The following is a 12826-nucleotide window of genomic DNA, read 5'->3' as shown; positions in this document are numbered from 1 at the left end:
CAACAGCTATTCTAAACACAGCAGTACTGATTAATTAAACTATGAATGTTTGACTGAATGAACAAAAAGAATGGGAAAAAGTATGCATCAAACTGAAATGAAAATCCAGACTATATGAGGGAAGAACATGGGTTGTCTTCCTTTACCCAAAGCATCATGACAAAACCAAACTGTTTTTAATATTCACCTGTAATGTGTAGTTGGAAAGACTATCTCAGGGAGACGTTTCTTAACCACATTTAATAAGAGATGATTTCTAAGTATAAATGTTATTTCAAATTGAGTAGTAATACTTCTCTTTGAAAACATGAAAGAAAAATTTCTAATGTAAATATTTTAAAGGGTGAATAAGCAAAACATTTTGGAAAGTTTAGCTTTTACCTCGTATTCCATAAGTATCTTGTAGAATTTTGCCTAAATTTGCAAGTACTTTGACTCCCTTGAAAGCACATTCTTTGGTTGTGCTGCTTTTGTCCAGAAGAAAGTTGGCATATCTCTAGCCATGAGAGTCTGTTCTGTTTTAGGAGCAGTTGTGTTTAGACTGTCTAATTGCTTGTTCTAATGATTTTATTTGGGATCTGCCAATTTAAATGGGCTTTTCTAGTTTTTGATATGACTTTAAAAAAAGGTATTGGAAACGTTTCTGAGATGCAGGATACTGCTTCAGATTTTCCTAACCGATGTCTCTAGAGATGCTAATGCTTTCAGGAGTCTTGAAAAGCTGTGACTTAGTAGCTGTATAACTAAAACTTATAAAAACAAAACAAAAACCACACAAGGCTCTTAATAGGGTATAGCAAGCAGTATCCAACTCACAGATGAGTTGTCTCCAGAGGTAGTAAATAATTTGTATGTAACTGGATGTAATTGTCACAGAATTAAGCAGACAAATGTTGGGAGATGCATGGTTTCAACATCTATCTTTGTTTCCCTTTCAAAATAACAATCTTAGCAGTTTTTCCTAAAACTATTACTAGAAATTATGTAGCTGTGTATTACTTAAATATAGTCAAAAATTCATTCAAAGCCAAATTTAATCATGATTGATAGCATGAATTATTTCCTGTCTTTTCTGTGGAAAAGTTTTGAGAACATTAAAACTACTCTTCCTGTTTCCTCTTCTCATTCTTAGATCTTAAAGATTTTATATTTAAAATATATAATGTATTTCTTCTGATCTTTACAGAATGCCTTAAAATCAGCAAATGAAAAGATAATATCAGAACGCCTTACTGTAAGTGATCGTTGCTTGGCTTGGCTGGCTTACATACATTTAATTGAATTCGGCATTCTCCCAGTCAAGTTCTATGATCCAGCTAATGTCGGTCCTTCAAGGATAATGAACAAAGAACCATTTTTAATACCATGGCAAACAGTTCAAGATGTGAAGACTGATCCTGATACGCTGTTAGCTATGTTTGAAGGTAAGATTAAGGAAGTAAACTGTTCACTGCATTACTCACTTCTTACAAATCAAGAAATGTTGTTATACTTCTGGAATTTCGTGGCAGTGTGATATTGCGGTGTGGCAGTGTGATATTGCTATATTAAGCCATTGGGATTAATCCAGTGAATATTTCATCCTGATTTGGACGGAAGAGTGAGGAAAGTCTGTGTTTTGGGTACTTAACACACACAATTTTTCATGTATTGTTCAGAGCCATAGCTTTTTTCCCTAACTATGATGTTCTATCAGGATAGAGAGCAGTGGCTTGTGATAGTATGGCATTGCTTATTTTTGGAGGGTGAAGAAAGCATGAAGCCAAACTTCTGTGGTCATTCCCTCTCTTCTTCCCCTCATTCCCAATGGGATGTCTGTTGGGAAGCTACTTTCATGGAAGATTAGTGTGCTTCCTTAAGAGGCAGAGCAAAGTGCGTGTTTGTCTGCATTAGGAGTTTACTTAAACTGAGTAACTTTTTTAAAGATCTCATGAAGATACTAGAAGAAATTGAATTGATTGGTGGTGCTGCCAGAGGGAGACTTTATATTAGCGTTGTTTGTATGTCAGTACTTAGTGTTAGCTGCACCAATATTGAATTGCCAGTGAGAACGTAACTATGCTGCAGACGGTAATGCAGTGTGCAAATAAATATTCAAGCATAACCTGTAGGAGTGGATGTAGTCTGGACATAATGTGGTATTCACTATTGGGTAACTGTATATTTCTTCTCAACATAAAAAGAGAATTAGCACATGTTAGCTTTTGTCTCGGTAGAACTGATTTCAGCAGCAATCCTGTATATACGGGAGTGTAGTTTTAAATAGACGGTGATAAGCTACCATGTGTAATGTAGCTTTAACACTTTGTTGGTAGGTTCTTTCCTCTTTAGCGGGTTTGTGTTTTTTGGTTTTGTTTTTTTTGCAGTCTTGTTTTGTTGTTTTAAATGAATGAGGGATGACACTTGAAAGACTTTTGTCATTGTCTTGGAAAACTTTGTATGCTTCTGTATTTTTGTGGTTGTTAAATTACATTTTTTGTTAAAAGTTTTGAATAACTTTGACATTACTTGAGGTCTAAGGTCTTCATTTTATTGTCGTTTTGAAGATGCGGTCAAAACATGTACTGATGAGAGCCTTGAGGGTGACAAAAGAATAGCCGTCTGCTTTCCACTCTACAGAAACATGATAGCTTTGTTGAAGCTTCTTGAAAGGTAAGTAGTTTCAAGACATTTTTAATTAGACATTTTTAACTCAACTGTGTGTCCTTGAAAACTTAACTGTTACTTTTATTTAAGGTGGGAATCTGCTGCAGAACTTTGTAGATCTTTATTGGAGCTCTGCCCTAACAACTGCCCACTCTTGGAGAGTATGGCCACCTTGTATGTGCAGATGCAGCAGAGTGATAGTGCCTACCAAGTGTGGATTGGAGCATTTGAGAAGAATCCTCAGAATGCAGAGATCTTTTATCAGTTGTGTAAATTCCTTATTTCACAGGTAATACCACATCCCAAAACTCTTTTTGTTGGTCTTAATATTTTTTGCAATGTGTAGCTCTACTTTAATATAGAATTGGCAAGATTAGTGACGAGACTTAATGTAACCAAAGGAATTGTATACAGTGCTAAATCTGTAGCTCAAATTGTCCATTCTAATGCACTGTTCATCTCCTTATGCAAGAACATTAGACAGCAACAGTAAACTCTGTAGTATGTTTTCATTCTTTCTGCTACCTACTGACTGTCCCAATTAGATTTCATTCTTGAGAGAATGAAGGCAAAGGAGCATTACAGAGATAGACACTGCTAGTTATTTATTGTGCTTAAATTGTTCTTGTCATCTTCAGGTTGATGTCTGATGTATTTTTTATTTAAAAAAACAAACAGGAAAGGTCAGGCAGTGTTCTTCCACTGTTACAAGATTTTGTGGGAGCTTTCTTTGAGAATACCTACCAACAGCATGATCCCATGGATCTCTTAAGGTATGTCTATAATATTATTTTCTGTTAAAATTTTGGTAATATTGGCATTTTCTTGAAAAACAAAACAGTCTAGAATTCTGCTATTAGATTGGCAGGTTTTGCTAAGACTTCAGTCAACTATGATTTGGTGTTTTCTAAGCATTATAGTTGTTTGTTTTTTATACTAAATTGTAAAAGCATAAGAATTTAAAGGTGAAACAGCTAGCAAGTTTAATTTGTGGATGTGGGGAAAAGGGAACATGATGCATGTATGCTGAAGCTTTTTTTTTCCCCCGAAGTTTGGAACTTAAAACTGCATACCTTAAACTTGTTATTTAGGCAGTTGTAAAAGACCTCAATCCAGAGGTCCAGCACGCTTTTAATCAACAGATTATTGCTGAAAAGGCACAGCTTGGTAATCAGTCTGCTGAAATTCCACCTGAATTTTAGGCACCGAATTGGTTATAGTGAACCTTGCATATTTCAAAACTTCAGGAAGTCTGTCAAAGCTAACTGCCTTTCAAGGCCTTCAAAGGAAGACCTTCTTTGCTAAATCTTATGCAGATGAGACCTTGAAATCTTTTTTATCTCCAAGTTGTTAGGTTTTATTCCTGCTTGTGTTTCTTTACATTGAGTGTAGTGCTGGCAATGCAGTGTAGGTGTCTATAGGTAGATAATTGTATCATAGGTTTTGAAGTATTTTATGAGGGGCTGGGTGGGTGGTGGTGTCTGAGATATTTAACCTAGAGCCTAATACTGTAAACCACTTTGTGTATAAACCATCTCTATTTTTTATGTAATGCTCTCTATATAAATCTCTATCTGGATAGAGTTAAACTAATCTCTAAGAAAAGTAGGTGAGTTCTTAATACATTCCATTAATTGAATTTTTAAACTTTTATGTTCGTGGAGGAATCTTCAATGTTAGAAGGATATTCTCCGTTACTATTACTTTTTCTCTTTTAGATATCTTCTGAATTTTCCAATGCCAATTGAATTTACAGCACCTCTCTATAAAGAACACCTTACAGATGATGTTGTAAACCAGCAAATCCCATATTTGTGGCAGATATACTGGTGAGGCTTTTTACAGCATTTCTGAGAAAAACCGCTAGTAGGTCTTAGTAAATTGAGTTTTCAATTGCAGAACACTCATTATTTGCCCAAGCATGTGTCACTTGAGGTTCTTTCAATAAATGATCTGCCAGTCCTCAGAGAAACTAACTGGCTGCTGCAAAGCATAGACAGTTTTATGCAAGTTTTATGCCGACTCCATAAGTAGCTATTTGGTTTTTCAAGTAAAGGGGCAAATACGATGCTTCAGGTGACGACTAAGGATTGCTCAGAACTCCGACACTTTCAGTTTTTAATTGATGGTCAACTTCTAAACAGGTAAAACGTGTTTCATTTCAAGATAACGCCTAAGGTTTAGATTAAGTTATCTCAATGTTAGCTTACGGTATTGTCTATGAATTCCAATTAAGTGTATGTATATATATATTTAAGAAATACTTACTTCTTTGCAAGTTTACTTACTAGATTTTAGTACTTACACAGTGGAAGTATTGTTAGAAAGACACTTGAGGTCACTGTTTCGTCATTAGTGACCTTAACTTAAACCACAGGAGAATTTGAGCTTAGGCACTTGGTCCTAGAGGAAAAATGAGTGCTTTAGAAATATGTGCCTAAATTACTTCTAACACAACTTTCAAAATTCATTTCAAAGAGTAGTTGTGTTGGTTTGGTTTTGCTACACGGTAAGTGCTTAGGGATTTGGGCCTATGTATTTTTCCTCTTTATAGGTGCAGCTGGCAAAAGACATAAAAGTTGACTTTTACCAGGTGAAAATAATCTGAAATTACTAGAGCCTCAAAAGATCAAGGAACAATGTTTTGTCCAGAAACATCATTCATCTATATCTATATATAGAAAGTATAGACATCTGTCATGTGCGCACATGTATGTATGCACATATATATTTTGAGCAAAACTAGTAAATAGTTGACAGTTCTTGGAGAAAACTGGACTAGAATCAGGCACTGTGATTATGTTGCTCTAGTCAGTAGGGTTCTGTAGAAAGGTAGCTGAAACAACCCTCCCCTATTTCGCATTTCTTTAGTCTTCATGCTTTTTTCTCTTATGACTTACTAGAAATCTTGGCTTTTGTTGTTAATTTACACCTTGAAATGAGGATTGATAACTGAATCTGAGGCAAAAAATGTCTCCTGTGTTTGAGGTCCTGTGTATTGTTCTGACTACATGTTTCTTTGAGGAGATGGTTTTAGTTTTGTTTTGACTATTTTTCTTTTTTTTTCCTCTGACATAATCAGCATGTTTCAAACACTTAATTTTGTTGTGAGAGTTTCATGTCATTTCTCAAGTAGTCTCTTTTAATACAACTTTGAAATTTATTCTTCTGGTGCTTTCCAAATGGAAGCTCAAGACTTGTCTCCATTCTGTAGCAGTCAGAGCATCCTTAGAATAAGGATTAATAAAAGAGAGAAGGCAATGCATGCGTTACAAGAGAAGACAGTGGATAATGTTTCTATTTCAGTCAAGAATTGCATTTTAAATCGCACAGTTTCTGTATTATTTCTTACTTATGTGCAGTTGAGATTTGCTCATTGTAATACATTGACTGTTAAAGTTAGTCCATTTTGCTGCTAAACCGAAAACTCCTTTCGTGCTTCTCATGGAAGTTCTTTGTTTCTTACCCTTAATATAGAAGAGTATACACTGTGTATATAACATATCATATTTTTAAACTTTTAATATAAACAGTTTGTGCCAGTCTCTTCACACGAGTATTAGTGAAGCACTGGATGCCTACGAAGCAGCTCTTGGTGCAGTGATGCAGCAGGAAATTGTTCAGAACATCTGGCTGGAGTAAGTTCTTGAGACAAAAGTAATTTAATCTCAAAATTATTAAGTGGAAGCCACCAGAACCATTTTTTTCTTTTCTTTTTTTCCAGTTACCTTGTTTTTATCAATAGCAAAGTTGTTGGATCCAACAACAAAGTTCAAGAATTCAAGCTTTTTACTGACCTAGTGAATAGATGTCTGATTACAGTCCCCACACGATACCCAATTCCTTTTAGTGCTGCTGATTATTGGACCAATTACGAGTTTCATAACAAGGTAAAAATGTTTCTGGGGACAGTTTTAATTAAACAAAAAGACTGATATCCTTTTAACAAGTATCTGTAATTTACTTGTCAAAATAACAGTGTCAGAGCATCAGTAGCATATCACACTGAGAGCTAGGAATTAGTAGAAAGAGATATTTGAGGAGAGTAGTGTTCCAAGCAGAAAAACACGTGGCAGTGACTTTCTGAATAAAAAGTGTGTAAGGCTAAGAGAGACTTTAATGTAAATAAATAAATTGTATGTCTTGATACTGTGTGAATACAGCTCTTAATGGCAAACTACTATTTCTTTGGTAAAAAGAAACTAGAAAGGAGAGAGAAGAGATAGTTGAGCAAGAAGAGTCAGCAGAGCTGTACTGCTGGGTGATGGAAACAGTATTGAAGCTGTCAGTTTTGATCACAAAAATTATAGTGCTTGAGAAACAGAGGAAATAGAGTAGAAAAGTAAGAGCAAGATCGAGTTGAGCCCTTCTGTAAGCTTTAATCTGTCAAGCTTTATTCTCTCTGTGAAACTCCTGGGTCCCATTTTGCTAATATCCAGTGCATTTCTTTTTATTCACTAAATACAGGCAGGAAATCTGTGGTATTAGCAACAGTATGTTGATTTATTTCTTAAATGAATTGATTTTTGTACCCCAGAGGGATAAAGTTTGTTGTTGATAAGGTTTGTAGGTGGTAACTCACTTCAGTCAGAGTGTTCATAGTTTTGTCATCCCATTATTCTTAGCAAAATTAGATAAAGTAGATTAATATTTATAATTCAAATTTTGCAGGTAATTCTTTTTTATTTGAGCTGCATTCCAAAATCTCAACATTCCAAAACCTTGGAAAGGTTTTGTTCTACTATGCCTGCTAATCCTGGACTTGCACTGAGGTATGTAAAAACACCTGTAACCAAGAGGAACAGCTGGTTAATACCACTACTGTTTTCTGTACAAGATGCACATGATTTGATTTCTAATACAAAAATAAAACTCTTCCTCTTGTTGCATGTTGCTTGAGGCACATTGTGCCTTTTGATATCATCTCAATCTTTTTCTAGTATTTGAAAGGGTTCTGTTTTATCTACAGATAGGTTATAATTACACAGGAACTATTAATAAATATGTCCATGTTGTATATGTTTACAAATGTAAATTTCAAGTGTGTAGAGAAATGTTAGATATTATATTAAAAATCTTATTGTTACTTAATATCTGTTAAAAGTATAGTTTCAACATGGAGCAAAATAAAATGGATGCATCGGTATTTAACAGTGCTACCTGAAGGTTTGATATTTATTTAGTGAAGACAGCCAATCCTTAATTCTGAAAAAATCTCAAGGGAAACAAGAGCAGTTAGAGTAAACATCGCACCGACTCTTATACAGTATTTCAGAACGTACTCATCCAGTATTAGAGAATCCGTATTTTAGCATATTCAGTTGCAGTGAACTCAGGAACATTGTACTGAGTAAGTGTTTGAAAAGACCACGAACACTTACTGTTCGTCATCAACAGGGACTCCAAAGATTTCAAAGCCAGACTTGAAAAAAATGTATGGTTGGCCACGGGTTGGGGGATGCAGGGAGAATGACACACACCTTCTGTGAGCACAGGAAGGTGAATGGCTCCGTTTTAAGTCAAGTTACAATTTTGTCTAGGTGGAGCTTACAGCTTCCTTAGGCAATGTTGATACTGCACGAAATGGGTGAGCAGAACTGTCTGCAAAGTATCTTGTAGCCATGTGACTGCGAAACTAATTAGCCTTCCTTCAAATATACAGTTACCTCACACATGCTAAAAACAGATCTTGTAATGTGCCAAGATCATATTTTCTCCGCGATTTCACGCTATGTAGTTACTCTCTGACGGTGTACTTTAACTTCTTTTTTGTTTCAAGAGCATGTTCAATCAATATTGTGTGGTGTCTTCCCTCTTTTTCCTACCCGCAACTCTTGGTTGAGATTAGGTGTAATATATTTTGTATAATGTGTATGTATCTTTGCATTGCTTTTCTGCTCCCAGTGATTAGAGCAGTGTTCCTTTCTCATGAATGCCTTTTACAGACTGCTTCTGCGATACTGGGAGGAGAGCAATGTTCAGATTCTGAAACTGCAAGCCAAGATGTTTACATATAATATCCCAACATGCCTGGCCATCTGGAAAATGTAATGCAACAGTCATACATCTGTTTTCATAGATATTGCTTTTGTTTATAAGGTTTACATCACAAAGGTAAATCTGAAATGTCCTTCAAATTGGGCTTGTGCTGGAAGTCTCTTTCATTATTTTATTATTTAAGCAGTAACTTTGTTACAACAGAGGTACTGTCACATCTTTAAAACGAAAAACGGAATTTCCCTCTTGGGGAAACTTATGTGAATTGATATTATACAGATAAAGATGAATGATATATTTACAAGTTGCCTTTTTAATTCAACTATTGACTTCTGTCTCCCCTCTCTACCCTCCCCTTTATATATCACAATAGCAGTAATCTCCATTATCCAGTGATGCTGAACTGATCTTTTTCTTCAGTGTTTGTTCATAATGGGGAACCACTGAAATGTCTTGCTCATGTAAGGTTGTTTTTAAAAAACAGTTATTTTTATCTTTTCACTGTAGATTAACATCATTGGAAGTTAGTTTCTTCTCAAGGAATTTGTAATTCCATTGCACAGTCAGTATTCTGCCAATTATGGCATTTAAAATCATTCAAGAATAAATATTTTTGTGTGTTTCTTTTTCTCAGAGCCATTGCTGCCGAATGCTTTCTAATGGGACAAAGAGAAGTAAGTCAACACACCTTACTAAAATGAAAAATTGCAAAATTTTTTCATTCTTTCACTTTATCCAAAGAAATGGTCATTTCTTAAACCCAAGAATTCTGGATAGTTGAAATATTCTCTGTGCAAACACTGAAGCATTTGCTTCAAGTGTGAGAAAGATCTTTGTCAATCAAGGTAGAAAGGATTATATTTTTAGTACTTCTGCATACTATTTGTATCTTTCCTGTACAGGGAAGTCTATATTCCCCCACCTCCCTTCCTTTTATTTTTTGTTTAACCTGGAGGAGATGGCTAGCACTTAAAATGCAGTAGAGGGGAAAAAATACTGTTGTGCCGGAAGATAACTAATGACTACCTGCCTTTGCTATCAGTTGGAAGGGTTTTTCTGCCAGACAAATGCGTGTAGAGAATTTGAATGATTTCCCATGCCCCACTTACACCCCAAAGCTATCATTTCTTTTTCTCCAAAAATAATAAGCTTACTCATTGCTACTTAATGTGTGTGGGTGTGTGGGGATGTATTTTTATCCTGCTGTACGCAAATACAAGAGGTTTTTTGGCACAGCAACGAAATGAATCACTTCTCAGTTCAAACAGAATGGGTCTTCCTGGTATTGTTGCTGTCAGTCAGAATATTCTGCTTGTGGAGAGATGCTGTGTATTAGGGGGATCATGAAGACATGGGCTTGTTACTCACCACTCGTTTGTGGCATTTCTGAGCTGCTTCTCTGCTGTATCTTATTACACGTCATTCTTGCAGTGACTGGTTCTCAGCATCCTTCTCTTCTGTCAGTAGACTTTCTTTTGAAACAGTACTAAAATTTTAACTGATTCATATGTTAGATTCACATATGAAATCTTTTTTTTCCTTTTTTACTGTTTCCGTGAGTCTTTAAAAAAGAACACCCCTAAGTAGACAGTTATTTAGTTTGTAAGATCAAATAGTTCAGTCAGGAGACATCAAAGACATGGCTGTGTATTCAACCTTAATTCTGTCTCTGTGTTGGTCATTTGGTGTAATCTCTAATTAGTCACAGATCCCTGCTTCAGTCATTGTATTAGATGGACTGCATTTTAAGGCACTCCCTATAGTGAGACTGCGGACTTACAAGATCCCTGCATTATTTGGTTTTAAAATTGGAAAAATATATTTATAATTAATTGAGAAAAGAGCCTTTAAAGAATATGAACCAATTAGAATTCAGGCGTATGTAAAATATTGCAGATAACTGGAACTTCTAGTTAACAAGTAGGATATTGTTTGAATTATGATTGAGATGCTGGATATATCATCCCTGGAGAACCTGTCACTTGCTTCCTTCAGCAGATCATTTAAAGGATTGCTAAGAGATTATACAAATGTTCCACAATTTAAAATGCCAACAAACCCCTACACCAATTACTTCTTGATTGGAGCTCGTAGTTTAGATAACAGTAATTGAAGGAGGCTTGAGTAGATGCTTGGAAAAGGAGAACCAAAAAGTATAATGCAGAGATAAAATGGAAATTGCTGTAGTTGCAAAGACATACCGGTCATTAAAGCACAGATAGATGTCATAGAAAAAAAAGGGCTAGGAAACAGTGGTTTTCATTGCAGGGTCGGGATTGTATGCAATAATAAGAAAGACCTTGGAGTTGTATACAAGTGAAAGTTACTGAATAAGCTGCTGCATTCCCTGTGCATGTTCCATCCTGTGCAATGAATAAGGCAAAAATCTTTTGAAGAAAAATTTCCTCATGTAATCAATCACGTGCATACAGGGGTTAGAATTAAGGTCAGACACAAACTTGCCTTTTCTTTCATTAGTGGCAATAATGCTTGAATTTGAAGCTATTAAAAACTGATCTAAAAATTTACTGCAACTGACTTTTGTGCTTCATATCACTCATTTTGATCTCACAACATGGTACTGACTTAATATTTGTTTTTATTTTACAGGTCCATCATTTATATCAGAGAGCTCTTCATAAGTTACCTCTATGTGCAACACTGTGGAAAGATGTAATGTTTTCTCCTTATGATTCAGTTTGAGGTTTCATATAAATTTTCTGCATATCCCATATCCTTAGATGTGGTGATGCTCAAGCTCTGGCTAAATCTTATATCTGCTTCCCCATCTCTTACAGCAACTCTTGTTTGAAGCATCAGGAGGAGGTAAAACTGATAACCTGAGAAAACTAGTTTCCAAGTGCCAAGAGGTTGGAGTCAGCCTAGATGAGCTTTTAAATTTAAACACTTGCAGAACAGAAAGCAAGAATCACTGAACACTGGGTGCAGTCAGCCATAAGTCCTGTTAAATGCCAAAATCAGTTGAATGATTCTTCAGGCTGATCTGTGCCTAAGATCTGCGTAAGGCAGATGAGTATTGCTGAGCATATCAAGTCTCCAGTCTGCTTTCCTTGAACCTGGAAACAATTAACATGACCCTCCTCTCTGGAAAAATGAACTCGCTGTCTGGCCTCGCTTCTGGGCCCTGCCAGATTCTCATAACATCATGTACGTAAGTATAGTTAATCAAAATGACAGACATTATTTTTTCATGTTTTCCTTTTATTTTCTGTTTTCTTTGTTTTGCTGTTCCTGATTCACTTGACACTCTCACTGATGCCTGAGAGATCTGTGTTTGGGGTTAATTTAATGGGCTGTGTTTACAGTAAAAAGCAAGTAGTCCACTTTGGGTTTTTCCTTTTTTAAACCTTTTTTGAGACTTTTTCATTACAGGATTTAAAACAAAAGCAGCCGCTCTTAAGGAAAGTGTAACTGCCGTGGCCACAAGTATGCTTCTTGCACTTGAAGGCTCTAAGAGGGTTGCTTACTGCCCTTTTCTGCATTGGACTCACGGCAGAGACTATTAAACTTGAAGATTAAAGAAACTATTGCAAATGCCAGTGCATCAGAACCTAAGAGTGGTCAATTATGTGCAATTTTTGTAAAGAAATTTTAATTTATAATAAAGTTTAACAGTTTAAAGTTAATATTGATCTGTTTTGTATTGGTACTACCTTGCAGCATTAGTTGTTTTTACAGAGATTTTCAATATAAGCTGACCTTATTAAAAAAACAAAACACATATATATTTTGTCCTTCTTCTTTTGATCAAAGGGTAAGCAAATGTGGTTGAGCTACCGATTGTGGATATACAAAAACTACATCTATGACTTTTTTTTTCTTCCTCTTGCCTCAGGTACACATCTATTTGTTCCATAGTGACCGTTCCTTTCAAGAATGCCATGTTGCTAAGGGAAAGTGCATTTTATATTATTTCATTTTCAGCTTTAATAAAATGAGGCCCTCTTTCCCCAGTCAGTGTGTATGTGGCAGATGATGCCCATCTACTGAACTAGTTATGGGACCGTTGACCTTGGGTTGGCTTTCTATCTGCTTTTTCATCTATGCAAAATCATAAGAGGGTTGTGATACTTCTTCCATAGATGAATTATACAGATGCCATGAGGACAATGAACAAGTGGTCTTAACCTTTGTGAAAGTGGTTTGTGACATAACTTCTAGG

The 12826-nt window shown here is 35.6% G+C and overlaps 1 protein-coding gene across 3 annotated transcripts in view; it reads left to right on the top strand.

Moving 5' to 3' along the window:
* ZFC3H1 (zinc finger C3H1-type containing) overlaps positions 1-12383 on the top strand; it is a 39582-nt gene extending 27199 nt beyond the window's left edge. For 2 of the 3 annotated variants that reach the window (XM_048065352.2, XM_048065351.2), the window contains exons 24-35: positions 1187-1424; positions 2547-2652; positions 2737-2935; positions 3325-3419; positions 4365-4475; positions 6180-6284; positions 6371-6536; positions 7318-7418; positions 8592-8693; positions 9278-9317; positions 11254-11316; positions 11442-12383. In XM_048065352.2, coding sequence (XP_047921309.2) covers positions 1187-1424; positions 2547-2652; positions 2737-2935; positions 3325-3419; positions 4365-4475; positions 6180-6284; positions 6371-6536; positions 7318-7418; positions 8592-8693; positions 9278-9317; positions 11254-11316; positions 11442-11579 — 1464 coding nt within the window. In that variant the 3' untranslated portion in view covers positions 11580-12383. Of the gene's footprint in view, positions 1-1186; positions 1425-2546; positions 2653-2736; positions 2936-3324; positions 3420-4364; positions 4476-6179; positions 6285-6370; positions 6537-7317; positions 7419-8591; positions 8694-9277; positions 9318-11253; positions 11348-11441 lie in introns of all 3 variants that reach the window. The other variant, XM_048065353.2, reaches the window with a different exon arrangement.
* The last annotated feature ends 443 nt before the right edge of the window (positions 12384-12826 follow it).

The sequence above is a fragment of the Anser cygnoides genome, chromosome 1 (genome assembly GCF_040182565.1).
Source record: "Anser cygnoides isolate HZ-2024a breed goose chromosome 1, Taihu_goose_T2T_genome, whole genome shotgun sequence".
Classification (NCBI taxonomy): domain Eukaryota; kingdom Metazoa; phylum Chordata; class Aves; order Anseriformes; family Anatidae; genus Anser; species Anser cygnoides.
The sequence above is the reverse complement of the archived record's forward strand: the minus strand, read 5'-3'. Positions and strand labels throughout refer to the sequence as shown.